The 15430-nt window shown below is 35.0% G+C and overlaps 2 protein-coding genes across 3 annotated transcripts in view; both read left to right on the top strand.

Annotated features, from left to right (window-relative positions):
* Positions 1 to 15430, top strand: part of Plekhm1 (Pleckstrin homology and RUN domain containing M1) — a 130500-nt gene that overhangs the window by 42011 nt on the left and 73059 nt on the right. For both annotated transcript variants that reach the window (XM_081762354.1, XM_081762353.1), the window contains exon 3: positions 11409 to 13024. In XM_081762354.1, the coding sequence (XP_081618480.1) occupies positions 12698 to 13024 (327 nt within the window). In that variant the 5' untranslated portion in view covers positions 11409 to 12697. The remainder of the gene's footprint in view (positions 1 to 11408; positions 13025 to 15430) is intronic.
* Positions 11679 to 12305, top strand: LOC145687368 (threonylcarbamoyl-AMP synthase-like). Its single transcript, XM_081760822.1, has one exon. The coding sequence runs from the start codon at positions 11679 to 11681 to the stop codon at positions 12303 to 12305; it is 627 nt and encodes a 208-aa protein (XP_081616948.1).

The raw sequence follows: 15430 nt of genomic DNA, 5'->3' as shown, positions 1-15430 counted from the left end.
TGTTTTTTTCTTCAGTTCGCAACTTGTATTATACGGGGAGAAAGGTTTGATTTAAGTAAATAAAAAAAATCGATTTAAATCAAAAATCAACAAAAATGATTTTTTTTAAAAAAAAATCATGTTTTTTTCCACTCTGGCATCAGGTTCGATGACTTCTTTGAAAAGGTAATGTCTAAGAAACAAGTAGATTCTGATTTATGGAATGTTGTAAAAATGTCCAATTTTATCCCACGACAATATTTTCCTTTTCTTCTTTCTTCGTGTTAATCTCTTCTTGCACTTCCTCATTCCATCACTAGTCTCTTTTCTTGCAGAAAGACTCGTTAAGTTCTACCCAGAGTCTTCTTTGCGGCCATTAGTATGATCCTACTATTCTTATTACTTCATCATTTTCGCACATCCTCCTCTTGCAGATTTACTCCTTCCTAGCACTTTCTTGGAACGATCCCATTAATTTCTCCTCTTTCAATCTCCACCATCTAATTTTCGGCTCTCATTTCGCGGCCTTCTATCGTATCTACCCGCTAATTTTCAGTCTGTCCTGTGGCTCGACACTTTCACTATTCATTACCTTGCACTTTTTAATGTAATGTCTCAGAGGAAGGCGGGTGACTATCACTATCATATAGTCAATAAGTGATAGTCAATAAGACACTTATTGTAGAACACAAATCGAAGATTCTCTGGTAGCATAGAGGACGGTGCATGATGCAATTATGTACTGTGGAGGTGTAGATTCTATTACTGTTGATTGAAGAATGCTTCTTTCAGTTCGTTCAGCTCGGAAACTCTATGATGAATAACTTAAACAGAAACGAATCAAAAGTGCAGGGGAAAGTAAAATCAAAAGTGGAAAAATAAAACTAAATGCTGAAGTTAAGAAATTGGAAGCAAAGAAAAAACAAATGGAATTGTTACAAATAAGAACAAGACGCTCTCGGAGAACAAATTTAAGAACTGAAAGCAAAACAAAATTCTGTTTAGAAAATGTAAATGTGAGGATTAACATGTCTCAGAGAGTTGGCAATATTAGGACTGATAGTGAGCCGCGGTGGCTCAGTTGTAGAGCGTTCGCCTCTGATACATGGGGTTCTTTGTTCGTTCCCAGCTCGCTCAAGGTGAACTTTGTGGTGGACAACCGCCTTGTGCGTGTTTTCTCGGGGTTCTCCCGTTTCGTTCCACTTCCTGCATTTCACTTTTCATTCATTTCTCATCATCACCTTAAGCATAAAGGGCATAATCGTGGAACGTAAATCTTAGATTTCATTTCATTTCATTTTAGGACATACTAGTAGGTCTTAGGGAGAGTTGGCAATATATTCTTGTCTGCATATTATATTGCTTTTTATTGTTTTGTTTTTTTTTCAAGCAAAAAAAGTCTAATTTGCAATGTCAAGGTATATGATACTGATCAAGTGATCATACATATATTATTATATACTTAGATGTTAAATTGTGTGTAAATAACAACTACTCATATTGAACATAACAAATATGAAAATGGTAATTAAAGGAGTGTGTTCGACGAATATGGGGATGGAGGAGGTCGTTAAAAAGAGTGTGTGATAGAACTTACCCCATATCTTTCCATTTATATTCAAGAATTTATGTCAGGGAAAACAAGAATTTGTCTCAGCAAATGTCAGGGAAATCGATCTTCACTTTTTTGTGAGAATACTGTTACATCTTTTGGCATGCCGCAATTTTTCATTATTTTAAACACTATGCGTAAATGCCAACAAAAACTAATAAATTTTTGAACTCGCTGACGAGTTAGATTTGCACACAACTATTAAGTCAGTTAGAGATTGTAAGGAAATGCAATGTAAATAACTTAGTCCAATGTTGTAGTTTATTCCAAAGTATAAAGAATAAGTCTGTGTCACATATACGAGAAGAACTCGTTATTACAGAAAAATAAGAGCAAACTGCGTTAAAGATCTGGTCATTACCTTTATTACAGGGGCCGTGGTGGCTCAGTGGTAGAGCGTTCACCTCTGTCTGGTGCATGGGGTCCTTGGTTCAATCCCAGCTCGCGCCAGATATAACTTTGTGATGGACAAATACCGTGTGCGTAGGTTTTCTCGAGTGTCTCTTTGTTTCCTCCTACTTTCTTCATTCCACCATTTCATTCATTTCTCATCATCACCGTCTCCTTTAGCCCACAAGCATAACCGTGGGACGTAAAACTCAAAGATTGCATTTCATTTCATTACATTTATTTCCAACTTATGATTTAGTACTCAGAGTGATAATTTAGCAAAGGGGATATATAAAACATTCAGATAAATGAAAAAGAATTTCCAAACCCAGACACACAAAAATTAATATATACTGTTCGTATGTCAGATGTGGACTAGAATTTGGAAGCATTACATGGAATACAGAATTGCTTAGAAAAGCTGAGAAAAGGTATAATCAAATTCTTTGCCAACGTAAAACTTACAAAGGGACAGGATTTTACCAATAACACAATGTCGTATCGTTATCTATTACACAATTCGAAAATTCAAAGATGAAAGGAAATAATGTAAGTTTTTGTTTGTATATAAAATCGACAATTGTATAAATGATGCTGAATTGCTATTAAAATTACAGAGACAAATTCCGTAAAGTAATAATTAAAAAAAAAATGAGCTACTGTACTGCAAAATGCTAATTCAAATATGTAAATAAATAAATAAAACTCCTATATGGAGAATCATGCTTCCTGTAATGGATTAATCAAGGAAAATACAGATAATGTATCTCAGTTATTAAAAGAATAATTTTGTGTGTGTCTCAAATAGAACTTTGAAATTATGATCTATGCCTGTAGTACCTCTTCAAAAAGTAAATGGTAAATAAACAAAAGCTCCTTATTAATTTTTTGTCTTTATATTTAGTAGTTTAGAGAAAGCTTCGCTCATCTGTATGGTTTGAAATCCCCAGTATTCATGCAAGATAATAAGATGTTTCTATTTTACGTGCGTATGTTAAAAAAATAATAATAAAATAAAATAAAAAAGTTGTGCATTTATGTGCAACGGCTCAAAATAAATCTGTAAAATAATTGTTAAGTTACCCTCTTCCTCCCTCCTCTTTTGCGGTGGAGTTCTCAAAATTCGTACAATTGAATGAGACATGTACAGGGTGCGGCACGTAAAACCGGCCCGTAAAGTGAACACATAAAATGAAATGTAATGTATTGAATATGATCCTGGTTGACTTTCGAGGACTTCTTGTCATTATCTCCTCCACCTGCATCTTTAATTCAGGTGTGCAGACAGATGGTCGTCTGTTCCTGGGAGCATTTTGAACCGATCCTGTACCCCGCCATTTTTCAATCAATTCCTGAATGGTGCTTTTTGCTGGCACAGAACGTCCTGGAAATTTCTCCCGAAACAAATTCTTTGTTTTCACAAAAGATCCAGTGAGAATGAACCCTTCAACAATGGCAACACGCTCGGGTATCGAATACGGCATTATCACACACTGACACTCACCCGGCTTAACACAACGAGGCCTTTTTCTCAACTGGTTTCGACAAGTTTCACTGGCTGCGGCTGCACGTGACTGCTGCAGGTCACGTAAGTCGACCCGACCTCGACACGCCATCTCTTGGTAGGAAGGTAGATTATTTAAGTGTTGCCAAAAACACAAGATACCAGAATATTACGACGGGTCGGTTTTACGTGCCGTACCCTGTATATGCAGCATGGAATATCTCATTTTCTTGCACGTGTTTTGAAAATTCCGTCCAGCTGAGTGGGGAGAAGGAAGAATTTATTAATACAGTTTCTCTTTTCTCGTACTAAAAAATACGAAATTTGGTGTGGAGATTTCCTAAATTTAATGCATCTGTCATTCACTATAGAAAACCCAAAAATGAAATGAAAACTTTGAGTTTTACGTACCACGTTTATACCGGTTAGGCTAAAGGAGACGGTGATGATGAGTGAAATGGTGGAATGAAGAAAGTGGGAGGAAACGGGAGAATCCCAAGAAAACCCACGAGTACGGTGTTTGTCCACCACAAAGTTCACTTGGCGGGGGCTGGGATCAAACCCGGGACCACAAGCACCAGAGGTGATATAGAAAACTCAGAGTAAGGGACATAGGGAAGGAGGGGCGAACAACGTTATTCAGGATTGCATGTGGGAGCATTTTTGCTATGCAGTATAAGATTGAAACTTTTTAAAATTTGAACGTCTGGTGATCTAATGGTAGGTTGAATTTAACAGTCCTTTTAACAGCAAGGCTATGCAAAACCTGGAATTACAGCTTAACGTGGAATCCGAACCATATGAGGTCCTGCCGTGAATTGAACGTGGGTCTCCGGCGCCGGTACTACAGGAATAAAATTACGATTTATTACATATATACTTTACATATACAGATTACTGAACTAAAGATATTCATCCACATTTTTTTTTAAGAAAAACGAAATTTTGAGATATTTATATTCAAAAGCGCTTAAAAATTGTATTATATCGTTTTCAAAACCTTGGTTATATTTCTCATCGAAATAACGTGTGCAATGATTGAATCTTGTCTAAATAGAAGAAAGTAAGTAATATTTACAATATAAGAATAATAAATTAGAAACAGAATCAGATAATTTTGATGCTGAAATTGTTTGTTTTTCACATATTTATCAACATTAGGAAAACTAAGAGAAACAGTCTAAACTACTAAGTTTCATTGTAGAATTTGTCCATTTATCTGTGGATAATTTAACAAGATTTTTAGTTGTAGGTTAACAACACATAGAAATTATTTCTCACATATCTGTAGTGTGTGAACGAATATTGCAAAATTCTGAAAAGAAAGAGTGAAAGATCTATACTCTGATAGTCCAGAGACTGAAAATATTTGTAGAAGAGTGGATTATTTCGGTAAATAATTTTCAGAAGCTCTGGGTGGTTCAGGCACGAGAAATAGGTAAATCTTATAATTACATGGGCGTATGGAAGGATATTCAAAATTAACAAAAAATTGGCTACTTACCAATGAATCCTCCCTTGAAAAATTTAAAGGTTTTGACGTTTCGGAACTCTCAGCTGGTTCCTTCCTCAGTGGCAAAGTAAAAAGGATTAAGACGGAAAGGAGATAAAAGGAGTAAAACCAGGAATACATACCACTATATAAAAATAACGTACAAAAAACATCCTGAGATGAACAGAGCAGAGTGAAAAAAGAATGAAAGAGTGAGAGTTCCGAAACGTCAAAATCTTTAACTTTTTCAAGGGAGGATTCATTGGTAAGTAGCCAATTTTTTGTTAAAACAGAAATCTGTTCGTATTGGTGGTTGCCTAATAGTAAAGCATCTATCTGGCAACCATGAGCAGTAAGTGTTTCCTTTCTCTTTGTAAACATATTTGGTACAATCACCCTGGTAACATAAAACAACATAATTTAAAGTATTTGTGAGGTTTTTTTTTTTTTTTTTTTTTTTTTTTTTGTACGATTTAAAAGTAAGTTGAATTTAAGGTTCACAAAGATTGAAATATTTAACTTAGGTTTAGACCACTTAGAATTTTAAAATTAGTCGTTTTCTTTTTATCAGATTTTCAAAATGTTGTAACACAAAAAATATTTTATTTTCTTCTATTAAAGAAAAAAGGAAAAACGTTGGAAAATTGTGTAGATGTGATTACGAATTTTAAAAAAAATCCAGTAATTATATATATTTCAAACAGTCGCAGTGAAAAGATCGGTCGTTATAAATTGATAAAATACGGATATTGAAAGCTGAGTTGTTTATGTGTATATACATATAAATACATTGTGTACATTCCAAACTTATTAGCGAATGCTTCTTCGTCACGTTTATTGTCACTTACTTGTACGTGACATCGTACAGTGGGACACGTCAGCTCCAGAAGTATGTAAAGATCTGAGAACAGGCATTTAATACTTGACGCATTACGTAATACGATTTGATACGAAATCCTGATACTACCATGAACCTCAATCCAGTACTTTCCAGTTGTGTTGAACTCCTTTATACCATATTCGAAAAGTACCTATGAAAAGTGACTCATTTGTTTCTAAAGTATTTCCATTATCACGTGTAACTTGGCACAACTTGACCATACTGCACAGTCATTGCTTTCAACGAGGTTGAGTTCATTATAGGGTGGCTCGTCATATATAGAAGGCCATAGTAACTGCAGCTCTTCTAGAAAGGTTACGTCGTGAGTTAACGGTTCTTCAGAAGTCTACAGATTAATTGTTGGAGTGGATTTTATCGAATATAACGTATTCGGTTGTGAAGTAGTGATTTTGTTGTGGAATACCAAATTGGAAACGTAAGTGTGTAATTTTCATGTTTTTTTATACTACTTAGGGAACGATCATGATTGATTGGAGAGAAAAACTAAAGATTAGTTATTATGAAATACCGAAAATTTTTATTCAGAGTAATTTAAGTATTTAAAATTTGAATGTTTATTCGTAGTAGTTGGTAGCGTTGGGCATTCAAGCTGGCGCGGTGTTTCACGGGTTCGAGTCCGGTAGCACCATGTAAACCTTGTGGAACATCAACTCGTGTATCATCGTCTCATTATCCTCCAGAATATACCTGAGGATCTTTAAATTTTATAATTTCATTTGACTGTAATTGACAACTTTTAAATCTGACTACTTCACAAGCTTTGCCTGTCTCGCAATTTGGGAATGATCTTCATTCGGGGGAAAAGAGACAGAGAAAGTAACTATGTGGGCCTCAGTTAAATGTATCCACTTACTATTCCTATACTGGAACAAAACACGTGAAGATCCAGAATATTAATCTTGCAACACATGATAAGTAGGAATGTTGGCTGTGATTAAGATATCATAATTAAGCTTCGAGTTAGTGTTCCATTTCGCACAAAGTATTACATGCATGGAAATGGAAAGTACGTATTTCAATTGCTTTGTATAGATTTTATAACTATCATTAACAAATGTGTGTTTCGTACTTGAATTAATATTACAGTAAGTTTTGTAGTTCTGAAGAATTCAATAATTCCCGCATATTATATTGAGTGATATGTTGGTTAATAATAGACAACAAAAATATTCAAATGATTTGACGAATGGACAATATAATTTTATCAACCGCATAATTGTACACGAAAGACTTTAGACAATTCCGTTGCATACTAATTTCTTTGTAGACAAGTTGTTTTAACCATATCTATTAGTCATTGCTTACTCCTTCGTAAATGGTAAACTGAGGTAACTTTCTAGGTTTGAGTTAGACTACGTTGCCCTGCGTGGCATAGTCGCTAACACACTTGTCTTTGATGTGAGTTCGGTCTCAGGTTTGGACGTTCAGTCAGAAGTGTAAAAGCCTCAGACCAGCCATCCTGACTGAGTTTTTTCTTGGGTTTTCCTCATTCATACCAGGCAAATGCCGAGATGACACCTAACTAAGAAGAATCCCAAGCGCTTCCTTCCCCACTTCCCCAAGTAGTGTGACCGCCGAAGGACGTTGTCCGTCATATGTGAGAGGCATAAAAAAGCCATAGATGCCGAATGCCCAGAAATATAATTCCTAATCCTAATTGAATTAGACTATGAAGGAATTATTAATGAGAAAATCTCGTGTTCGTGGAATCTACATTGTAGTTATGAATGGTAGCTTCGCTACACAAATGTGAATCATTTGATGCTTTTCTCTTTGTGATGAAATAAGCGCAAGAGATAGTTCTTTTACGTACCTTTCTTGGTTTAAAATTGTGTTAAATTTTGAAACTTTATTGTATTCTGTGTGGTATTTATTTTCCAATCGACCAATGATGATTGCTGACAAAATTTAGTTATTTATTAATTTCTTACCTAAGTTTGTATCACATTCAGGGAGTTGAAAACGGGTATTCATTTATTTTTTAGCCGCGCAGGTTTTGTCATAGTGGTCATTTTGTATAGCTGCCTGAGCGCATTTTGAACTTCTCAGAGCATTCCGTTAAACACTCCAACTTTTTAGGTTTTAAAGATAATGAGTTCAAACCAAAATCATATGGAAGATAACTGAGTTCTGTGCACCTTGAGATGTACTTTAGAACGTCGAAATAAAAGCCCTGAACATTGAGGTTGGACACCTAGAAGTGGTCATTTTGGAATGTACATTAAGGAACGAAATAAATGTGACTCATCTTCAATTTTTTGTCTACATAGAGACTAGATAGTATACAACTTCCCAAACAAGTGTCAGATCTGAGAACCATATACTTGACTTTTTGGAAATTTTTAAACATTGAGAATTTTCGAAAATCGAGTATTTTCACTTATATATATATAATAACAAATGTTCTTCTCAAACCGTAGTCTGGGAATAAGACAAAGTGAAGTACTTACATTGGGGAAGGAGTGAGGAGAAAGTAGAACTATTTTCGGTGTTCACCAGATCTCTGAAACGAAGCTACTATCCGAGAAACTTTAAATTTTGTATGTGCAGTCCGCAGCAAAAAACCTGCAACATGAGCATGTAAGTTTATTGTGAAACTACGCCTAACAGCGGAGGGAATCAACATAACGTCTAAGTGGCACGAATCACACAGAAGAAACCTTGGCATCCTCCCCCTGCACACTTATTTTGGAGCAAAAAGACTTCGTCGTTTCACAATAAACTTACATGCTCATGTTGCAGGTTTTTTGCTGCGGACTGTACAAACGTTCTCAGTGAACCCTATGCTAATGATAAGTTTGAGCTTGACAAGATGTATCTGCTGCTGGGAGAAAGGGAGCTTTAAACTTTTTCTTCGACCTTTTCCAGAATTCGTGAACTCTTGCGTATAGAAACTTGAAATTTTGTACAGATGTTATTCTTGAACTGTAGACTGAGAATAACACAGTTTTAAGGAAAAGGGATCTTGAAGGACTTTCTATTATTTGAAAGATCTCCGAAACAGTTCGAAGTCTCATTGAATTCTACGCTGAAATTCTGAGAAATTCGATCTCTAAGGGAGAAAGCAGGCTTAGAACTTCTTCCGCTATTCGATACTCGAAACAGTTTGGCGTAGGTAAACGTAATTTTACACTGATGTTCTCCTCAGACTCTTAGCCGTGGTTATGATAGAATTTCTGAAACTCATTGCCTAGGAGCATGGAAAGAAGGGTTAAACGTTCCCTTGTTCTAGGAAGCTGAAATTTTGTACGAATATTCTCTATATGTCCTAAAGTGAGTTGAACGTGGAGCTTATACTATTTTCACTCTAAGGAATAGGCAGGTTAATTAAGAAGTTTTCCATTATTATTATTATTATTATTATTATTATTATTATTATTATTATTATTATTACCAATATCTTTGAAAGCGCTCAGCTTTCAACCACAAAATTTGTATATTATACATACATACATATATATTGGCGTTCAGAATATGAGTTTATCTCATACAAGAATCCGACATGGTTGAAGTTTTGCAACTGCGAGAAGACATTAAAGAAAAAGTTATTTAGAAATGATTGTGTGAGAGTTTACATAACTCCAGTGAAATCAAACTTGCATCAACAAGTATTTTGAAACCAGAAAAAAAAATGTATTTATCTTTCGAATTTTTCAGAAATCTTGATGTCGGTAGACAATAGACACACTACTAATTTCCTATTGTGTTTTAATCTCCGGATTTTAAAGTATACTTTTTCTTTATATTTCATATAATTCATCTTTTATCAATCAGCTTTGTGTTAACTATTCCTCCATCTGTTATTTGAATGGACAGTTTCTGTGGGACATATCTTTTCTTCTCATTCATCCTTCCTCTCTTAATCTATTCACGGATATGTCATCAAATGATGCCACATATTTATCGGGAAAATAATCCGAATTTTTTCACGAAGAAGAGTGCGAACTAAAGGTAAGTAAAAATAATATTCTGAAGCACTTGTTTTTACTTACCTTCAGTTCGCATTCTTCTTCGTGAAAAACAAAAATCGAATTATTTTCCCGATAAATATGTGGCATTATTTTATGCCATATCCGTGAAGAAGTTAAAACTTTTTTTCCGACTAAACTAATAATCACAATTCAGAAATTGTGGCTGTCTCATCAATCAACTACGATGGTTGACTACTTGCTGCGCTATTGATCTGCTTCTCCTTGTTCCAATATGCTTTCCAATGTGGCTGACTGACACATACTCAGTACTTTGTAAATCTTTTTCTTCCTTTCTTTGTTTTCGTAAACTTGGCACTGCTGTTTTGTTGGTTCTATTTGTTACTAGCAGAATATGGTTTTATTTGTTACTAGCAGAATACTCGTTCTTCGTGCGGGGAAAATACGTTCCATTTTGTATATAAAAGGGTAATGGAGTCTGAGTTTGGATTTAAAATGGCATCGGAAGTGTTACTGTTCGTCTCAGTAGCCCCGAAAACAATGTAATCGACACTGATATCGGTCATTTTATATATGTATCTTCCTCTCCCCCATCCCCAAGTTTCCGGGCTGAATCTGGACTTAAACGGGATCAGAAGTGTTACTATTCAACTCAGCGACCCCGAAAACTGGATTCGGCACTAATATCGGTCATTGTCGATCATTTTTAAATACTTCCCCTCCCTCTCCTTCCATAAGTTCTACCGTCAAAGTGAAATGATAAGAACTATTTCAGGCCCGAAACTCATCTATGTTGAAAATTTGATCGAGATCGGGTGGTTCAAGAGGTACGAAGTCACAAAGATAGTCACTTTCAATTTTATATATTAGATTGCTTTCGCTATATTTTTCGCGAGATAATCATTTAAGTATTCCCATGAGGCCTTATCACTAGCCTGTAAATTTAGCTAAGCTTTAGTTTAAAAGTCCACTTCGTCATAAATTAAACACTTCTTTTTGCCTCAAGATAGAAAACTATCAGGCAAGATATCAGAAGATATGAGTAGGAACATTTATTGTATAGATTTACATTGTGTAAGTATAAAGACCTATAAAACCTTATTGCGTGATATGTACGTACGCGATTGTACTTTTAAGGTTAAAAAAAGAAAGAAAGAAAGGAAAAAAAAAAAAGGTTTGAACATATATGCAAGAGCGTAGTGAATATATGTAATCTTTTTGTATTATGTAATGAGAAAACTCCAAGTTTGGAACCCAAGATCGTTCATACTTTTCTTCAGTCGATTTAGTTAATAATTAAACTTATAATAGCGCATAGTTCCAGGTTCGATTGCTGTACAGCATCTTGGGCATTGATTCAGCATCGTGAAGCAATTGCGAAACTGTGTTGATGAATAGACGGCAAGCTCTTGTCCAGAAAACATTACATAACGACAATAGAAATCGATGTGCAGACTACATTTTACCCAGCTAAAGCCGTCTGGACGGACAGTCCTTCGTAGACAGTAACACCAAGAATTAATTTTAATTAATTTTCAATATATATATAAATAGATTATTCATGTTGTAATAGTATAATTTTATTTCTTTTCATTTTCTAGGTGTTCAGGTGGCGAAGATTTATTGCTTAACAAGACTATCCGAAAGGCACTCATTGAATTATTGTGCATAGTAAACAGAACTTCCTGCCAATAAATTAAGACTACAAACAGTCCATCGTTTACTTCTCAATGTTCATAAAAATCTTACTTACAATTTATGCTGTTATTAAGTGGGCATTTAGGTGCTGTTTATCCATTACTACACACAATGACAATTTGATTTCCTTAACTAATTACAATGCAGTTGCTGATCCCGACACTCCAATATGTATGGCCGCTAATTTTTTACAGAATGGATTTCTAATAGCGCTTCCAAGTGAAACAGAGTATTGTCTTGCAGCAGATGTTTGTAATTCTGATGCTGTAGGTCGGTTGATGAAGTTACTTAAGCAGAATGATATAACGGCAATACCAAATGTGATATGCGTGGCTGATGCGGAAGATGCATTTCATTGGGGTAATATTGTATTTCCTCGTGACCTCATAGCGAGGTTGCTGTTGAATGAAGTGACAATTATTGTTCAGCGGTCTGAAAATTTAAAGTCGCCGTTATTTGATCAAGAAACAATTGGAATTCGTATTTGTAGTGAACCCTTTGTTCGACAAATCATTCGCTTAACTAAATTGCCATTAGTACTAATAAAGAAGCACAGGAAAGTTAGATTTCGCTGTTACAGTGCTCAACAGTTCGCAAATGTATGGCCAAAAGTGGAAGCTATATTTGATCGTGGTGACCTGGGAGGTGTAAATACACATCGTATTAATTTAGGTGATACTGTGATTGATATTTCACAGCCCGGTCAGTACAATATTATAAAGCGAGGTACTAATTTTGTATCAGCAGTTGGATTGCTTAACAGTTACGGTTACGTGGATAGTAACAGTGTTTTCAGCTAGTAACTCTTTAACAACTACACTTTAAAAATCGGAAAACAAGATGTTAGTGTGATATATGTTTTTTTTTTTTTTTTAAATTATGCACTTTATACTGGCATTTCATTGGAGTCTAAGATGTCCTATGAAAGATACTTTTGGAAGCGAAGACTTCTAACCTTTTGTTTTTTAATTATATACCAAGCTCAGTTATATTTTTTTTTAAAATTTTAAGTAATATTCAAGTGGTGCTAAAAAAAAAAAAAAAAAAAGTTTGTATGAAAGGTGTGAAGAAAGATTAGTGGTGGAAAGTTCAGTGTGATTGATAGAATATTCACGTCGCAGCACTTTGAAATATGGAACACAGTTGAAATACTGTTTAAGTTTGTTTAGTGAGCAATAAAAATAAAAGGGGGATGAATTCGTTATTAAAAAAAGTCACTTCATTAGGTCCTACTGGGGGACGTGAAGGACAAGTGAAAGATTCATTGTTGTATAATCTTTCGGAGAGCGTGAAAGAAGTACAGGTGGAAGTTCAAGGAAGAAATTCGGATGACCCCATTGGAAGTACAGATGCTACGAATTCCTTATGTACTGTTTTAGAGGCCATTTTCATTCACGGATTGAAAGATACATTCATCAATCGTGTTTCACAAGCCATTACAGGAGATCCTGACCAGTGTCCTGAACCAAGCTTTTGGGGTCCACTTCTGATCTTTTCGCATCGTGAAATTATCGATCAGGTAAGGTGTTCTTGTTATTAGGTAGATTTTTAAAGATTTATGAATTATTTGACTTACAGCCGAAAGGTGCTTGTAATATTATTAATATTACTAAGTTGACCGAACTCTGGAAAACGATATGAAGCTGGGCCATCAACTGTTGTGGACTTGAACCTCGATCTCCCACTTGCTGGACAGTTACTTTGCTATTGAGCTAGCAGCAATATTTCTTTCTTTTGGAACTTTAAGGCGCCAAATATATATATATATATATATATATATATATATATATATATATATATATATATAAAAATCTGACCGAGTGGTAGCTTAATGTTAGAGCAACTGACCTCAAGCAGGAGACCAGAGTTCAAATCGCAGCCTGTGTAGGTTCCGAACTTCTCTGTCTATTTATATATTTATTTTATTTGAAAAATAATGTAATCATGTGAAATGTGTACCAGTGAGTTAGATATCCTAATGAACTTTGGACTGTGTGTGTGTGTGTGTGTGTACTCTAAAATGATTCTACATTGTGTAGGTGATCCAATAGTTAGTTTCCTGTTCTTTGGAAACAAATTTATTAAAGAAGAAAGATCTAAGTCTAGTTTTGAATCATGGTGTGTTTGGTGCCCGTACATTTGAGTTGCAATATTACTTCCATTTCGACTAAAAATAGCTATTACGAATAGTAACAATATTTTGCTATTCGCACAAACTATTCCAGGTTCTGACGCTGGGGTCGACTCTTTTAAACAGCTTAAAGCGACTAATAAGATTAGGTTGAAAATCAGGCACTAGTTTCTGTCACACTGAAGAGTAAGATGTATTTTAATGTGTCGTTTTATTTTCTTGAGTAACAAAACTATATGTTAAAGCTTTTATTAGATATTTTATTTAACCATAAATGATGAAGATCTCAGTACTGTAAATTACTCTTAGAATTTTATATCATTGATATTTATCATCGCTTGGTTTAAGACTCGCTGCAGATATTGAGTTTCCAGCTACTACTATATTGTGCATTAATTTATTTATTTTCGACACAAATTTAAAGCTATATCCACATTTTCAGTAGGAAATTACTTGAGAACTTAGTGGACAGTTCTATGTAATATCAATGACATTGAATCTTCTACCAGCACGAACTTGTGGCGCTGCTACTTTTATTCTAATTTCTTATCTTTGCATCCTACTCTTGAGACTTTCTTGTGTACAAGGGCCAGTTCACGTTGGGTCTTCGTGGATACTTCTGGAAATATGATGCCTTTTTGTCCGAGTTTATTACTGTCTAGACAACTTTTACCTGTAGTTAAACGCTGCGCTGTAGTTAAATGAGTAACTGGACCGGGAATCGAACCGATCTCCGGCTTACCGTGCAGCTGTAGTGTCCAATACTCTATCTAGTGTACTTTTCGACCAGTTGCGCATTTTCACTTGAGGTCGTTGCTCAGTCTTTCAGACCACGTTACCTATGATAAGTCAACGTTTGTAAGTGTTCATTAATATAGACACTGTATTGTCCAAGCAAATCACTATTATGGTACAGCCCATACGGACTAAGTAGCGTAGTAATTACCACACCGGCACGGCAAGCCGGAAGGCTGATTCGAGTCCTTGTTCAGTCGCTGTTTTTACTCTTTGAATTTCACCGGAATTTTACATGTGGCAGGCGTAAGAAGATATCGGTTGTTTCCTACATTCGTTACAAAATCTCTAATTCAAGAGGTAAAATGATTTTTTTTTTTTTTTTTTTTTTAGTTTAACGTCCCACATTAACGTGACAGAGTTTCTTGGTTTGCAAACAACAGTCTATTTCTAAACTCCAATAAAACACCCTGCTTATATTTTCATTCTAATCACGCTAACTTGACATCATATCCAGTACTTCGAATAGACAACAAAATAACGGAGCCAGCCGAAAATGTTAAGTTTCTTGCTCGTCTGATAAATAATAATTTGTCCTGGTCTCAACATATTGCAACATTTTCTCATGAATTATTCTTTGTAATTTACCTAATAATGTCACTTATTCCCATTTTAAGCAGAAAAGCAATACCAACAGCTTACCATGCACTGTTCCACATCAAAATCAGATATGGAATAGCCTTTTGGGGTTCGTCCACTGAATTTAAGAAAGTTTTTATACTCCAAAAGAAAGTGATAAGAATAATCAACAATACTTCACATTATACTTTTTGTAGAACGTTATTCAAAGACGTTATTCTTCTACTTCCTTCATTGTATATATACGAAACATTACTTTTGGTCCACAAGAAACCAGAACTGTACAAAAAGAACTCAGATAAACTAAATTAAAACTACGAGAACGAAGTCACATCTCCAAGTTCCTCTTCATAATACCACTTAGTTTCCGAAAACAATTGCATACAAAGATGTACAACTCTAACTCATTGCCTAATCAAA

This window comes from Thermobia domestica, chromosome 6 (assembly GCF_964235325.1).
Source record: "Thermobia domestica chromosome 6, izTheDome1.hap1.1, whole genome shotgun sequence".
Taxonomy (NCBI): Eukaryota; Metazoa; Arthropoda; class Insecta; order Zygentoma; family Lepismatidae; genus Thermobia; species Thermobia domestica.
Note: the sequence above shows the minus strand (reverse complement) of the source record. Positions and strands in the feature narration are given on the sequence as shown.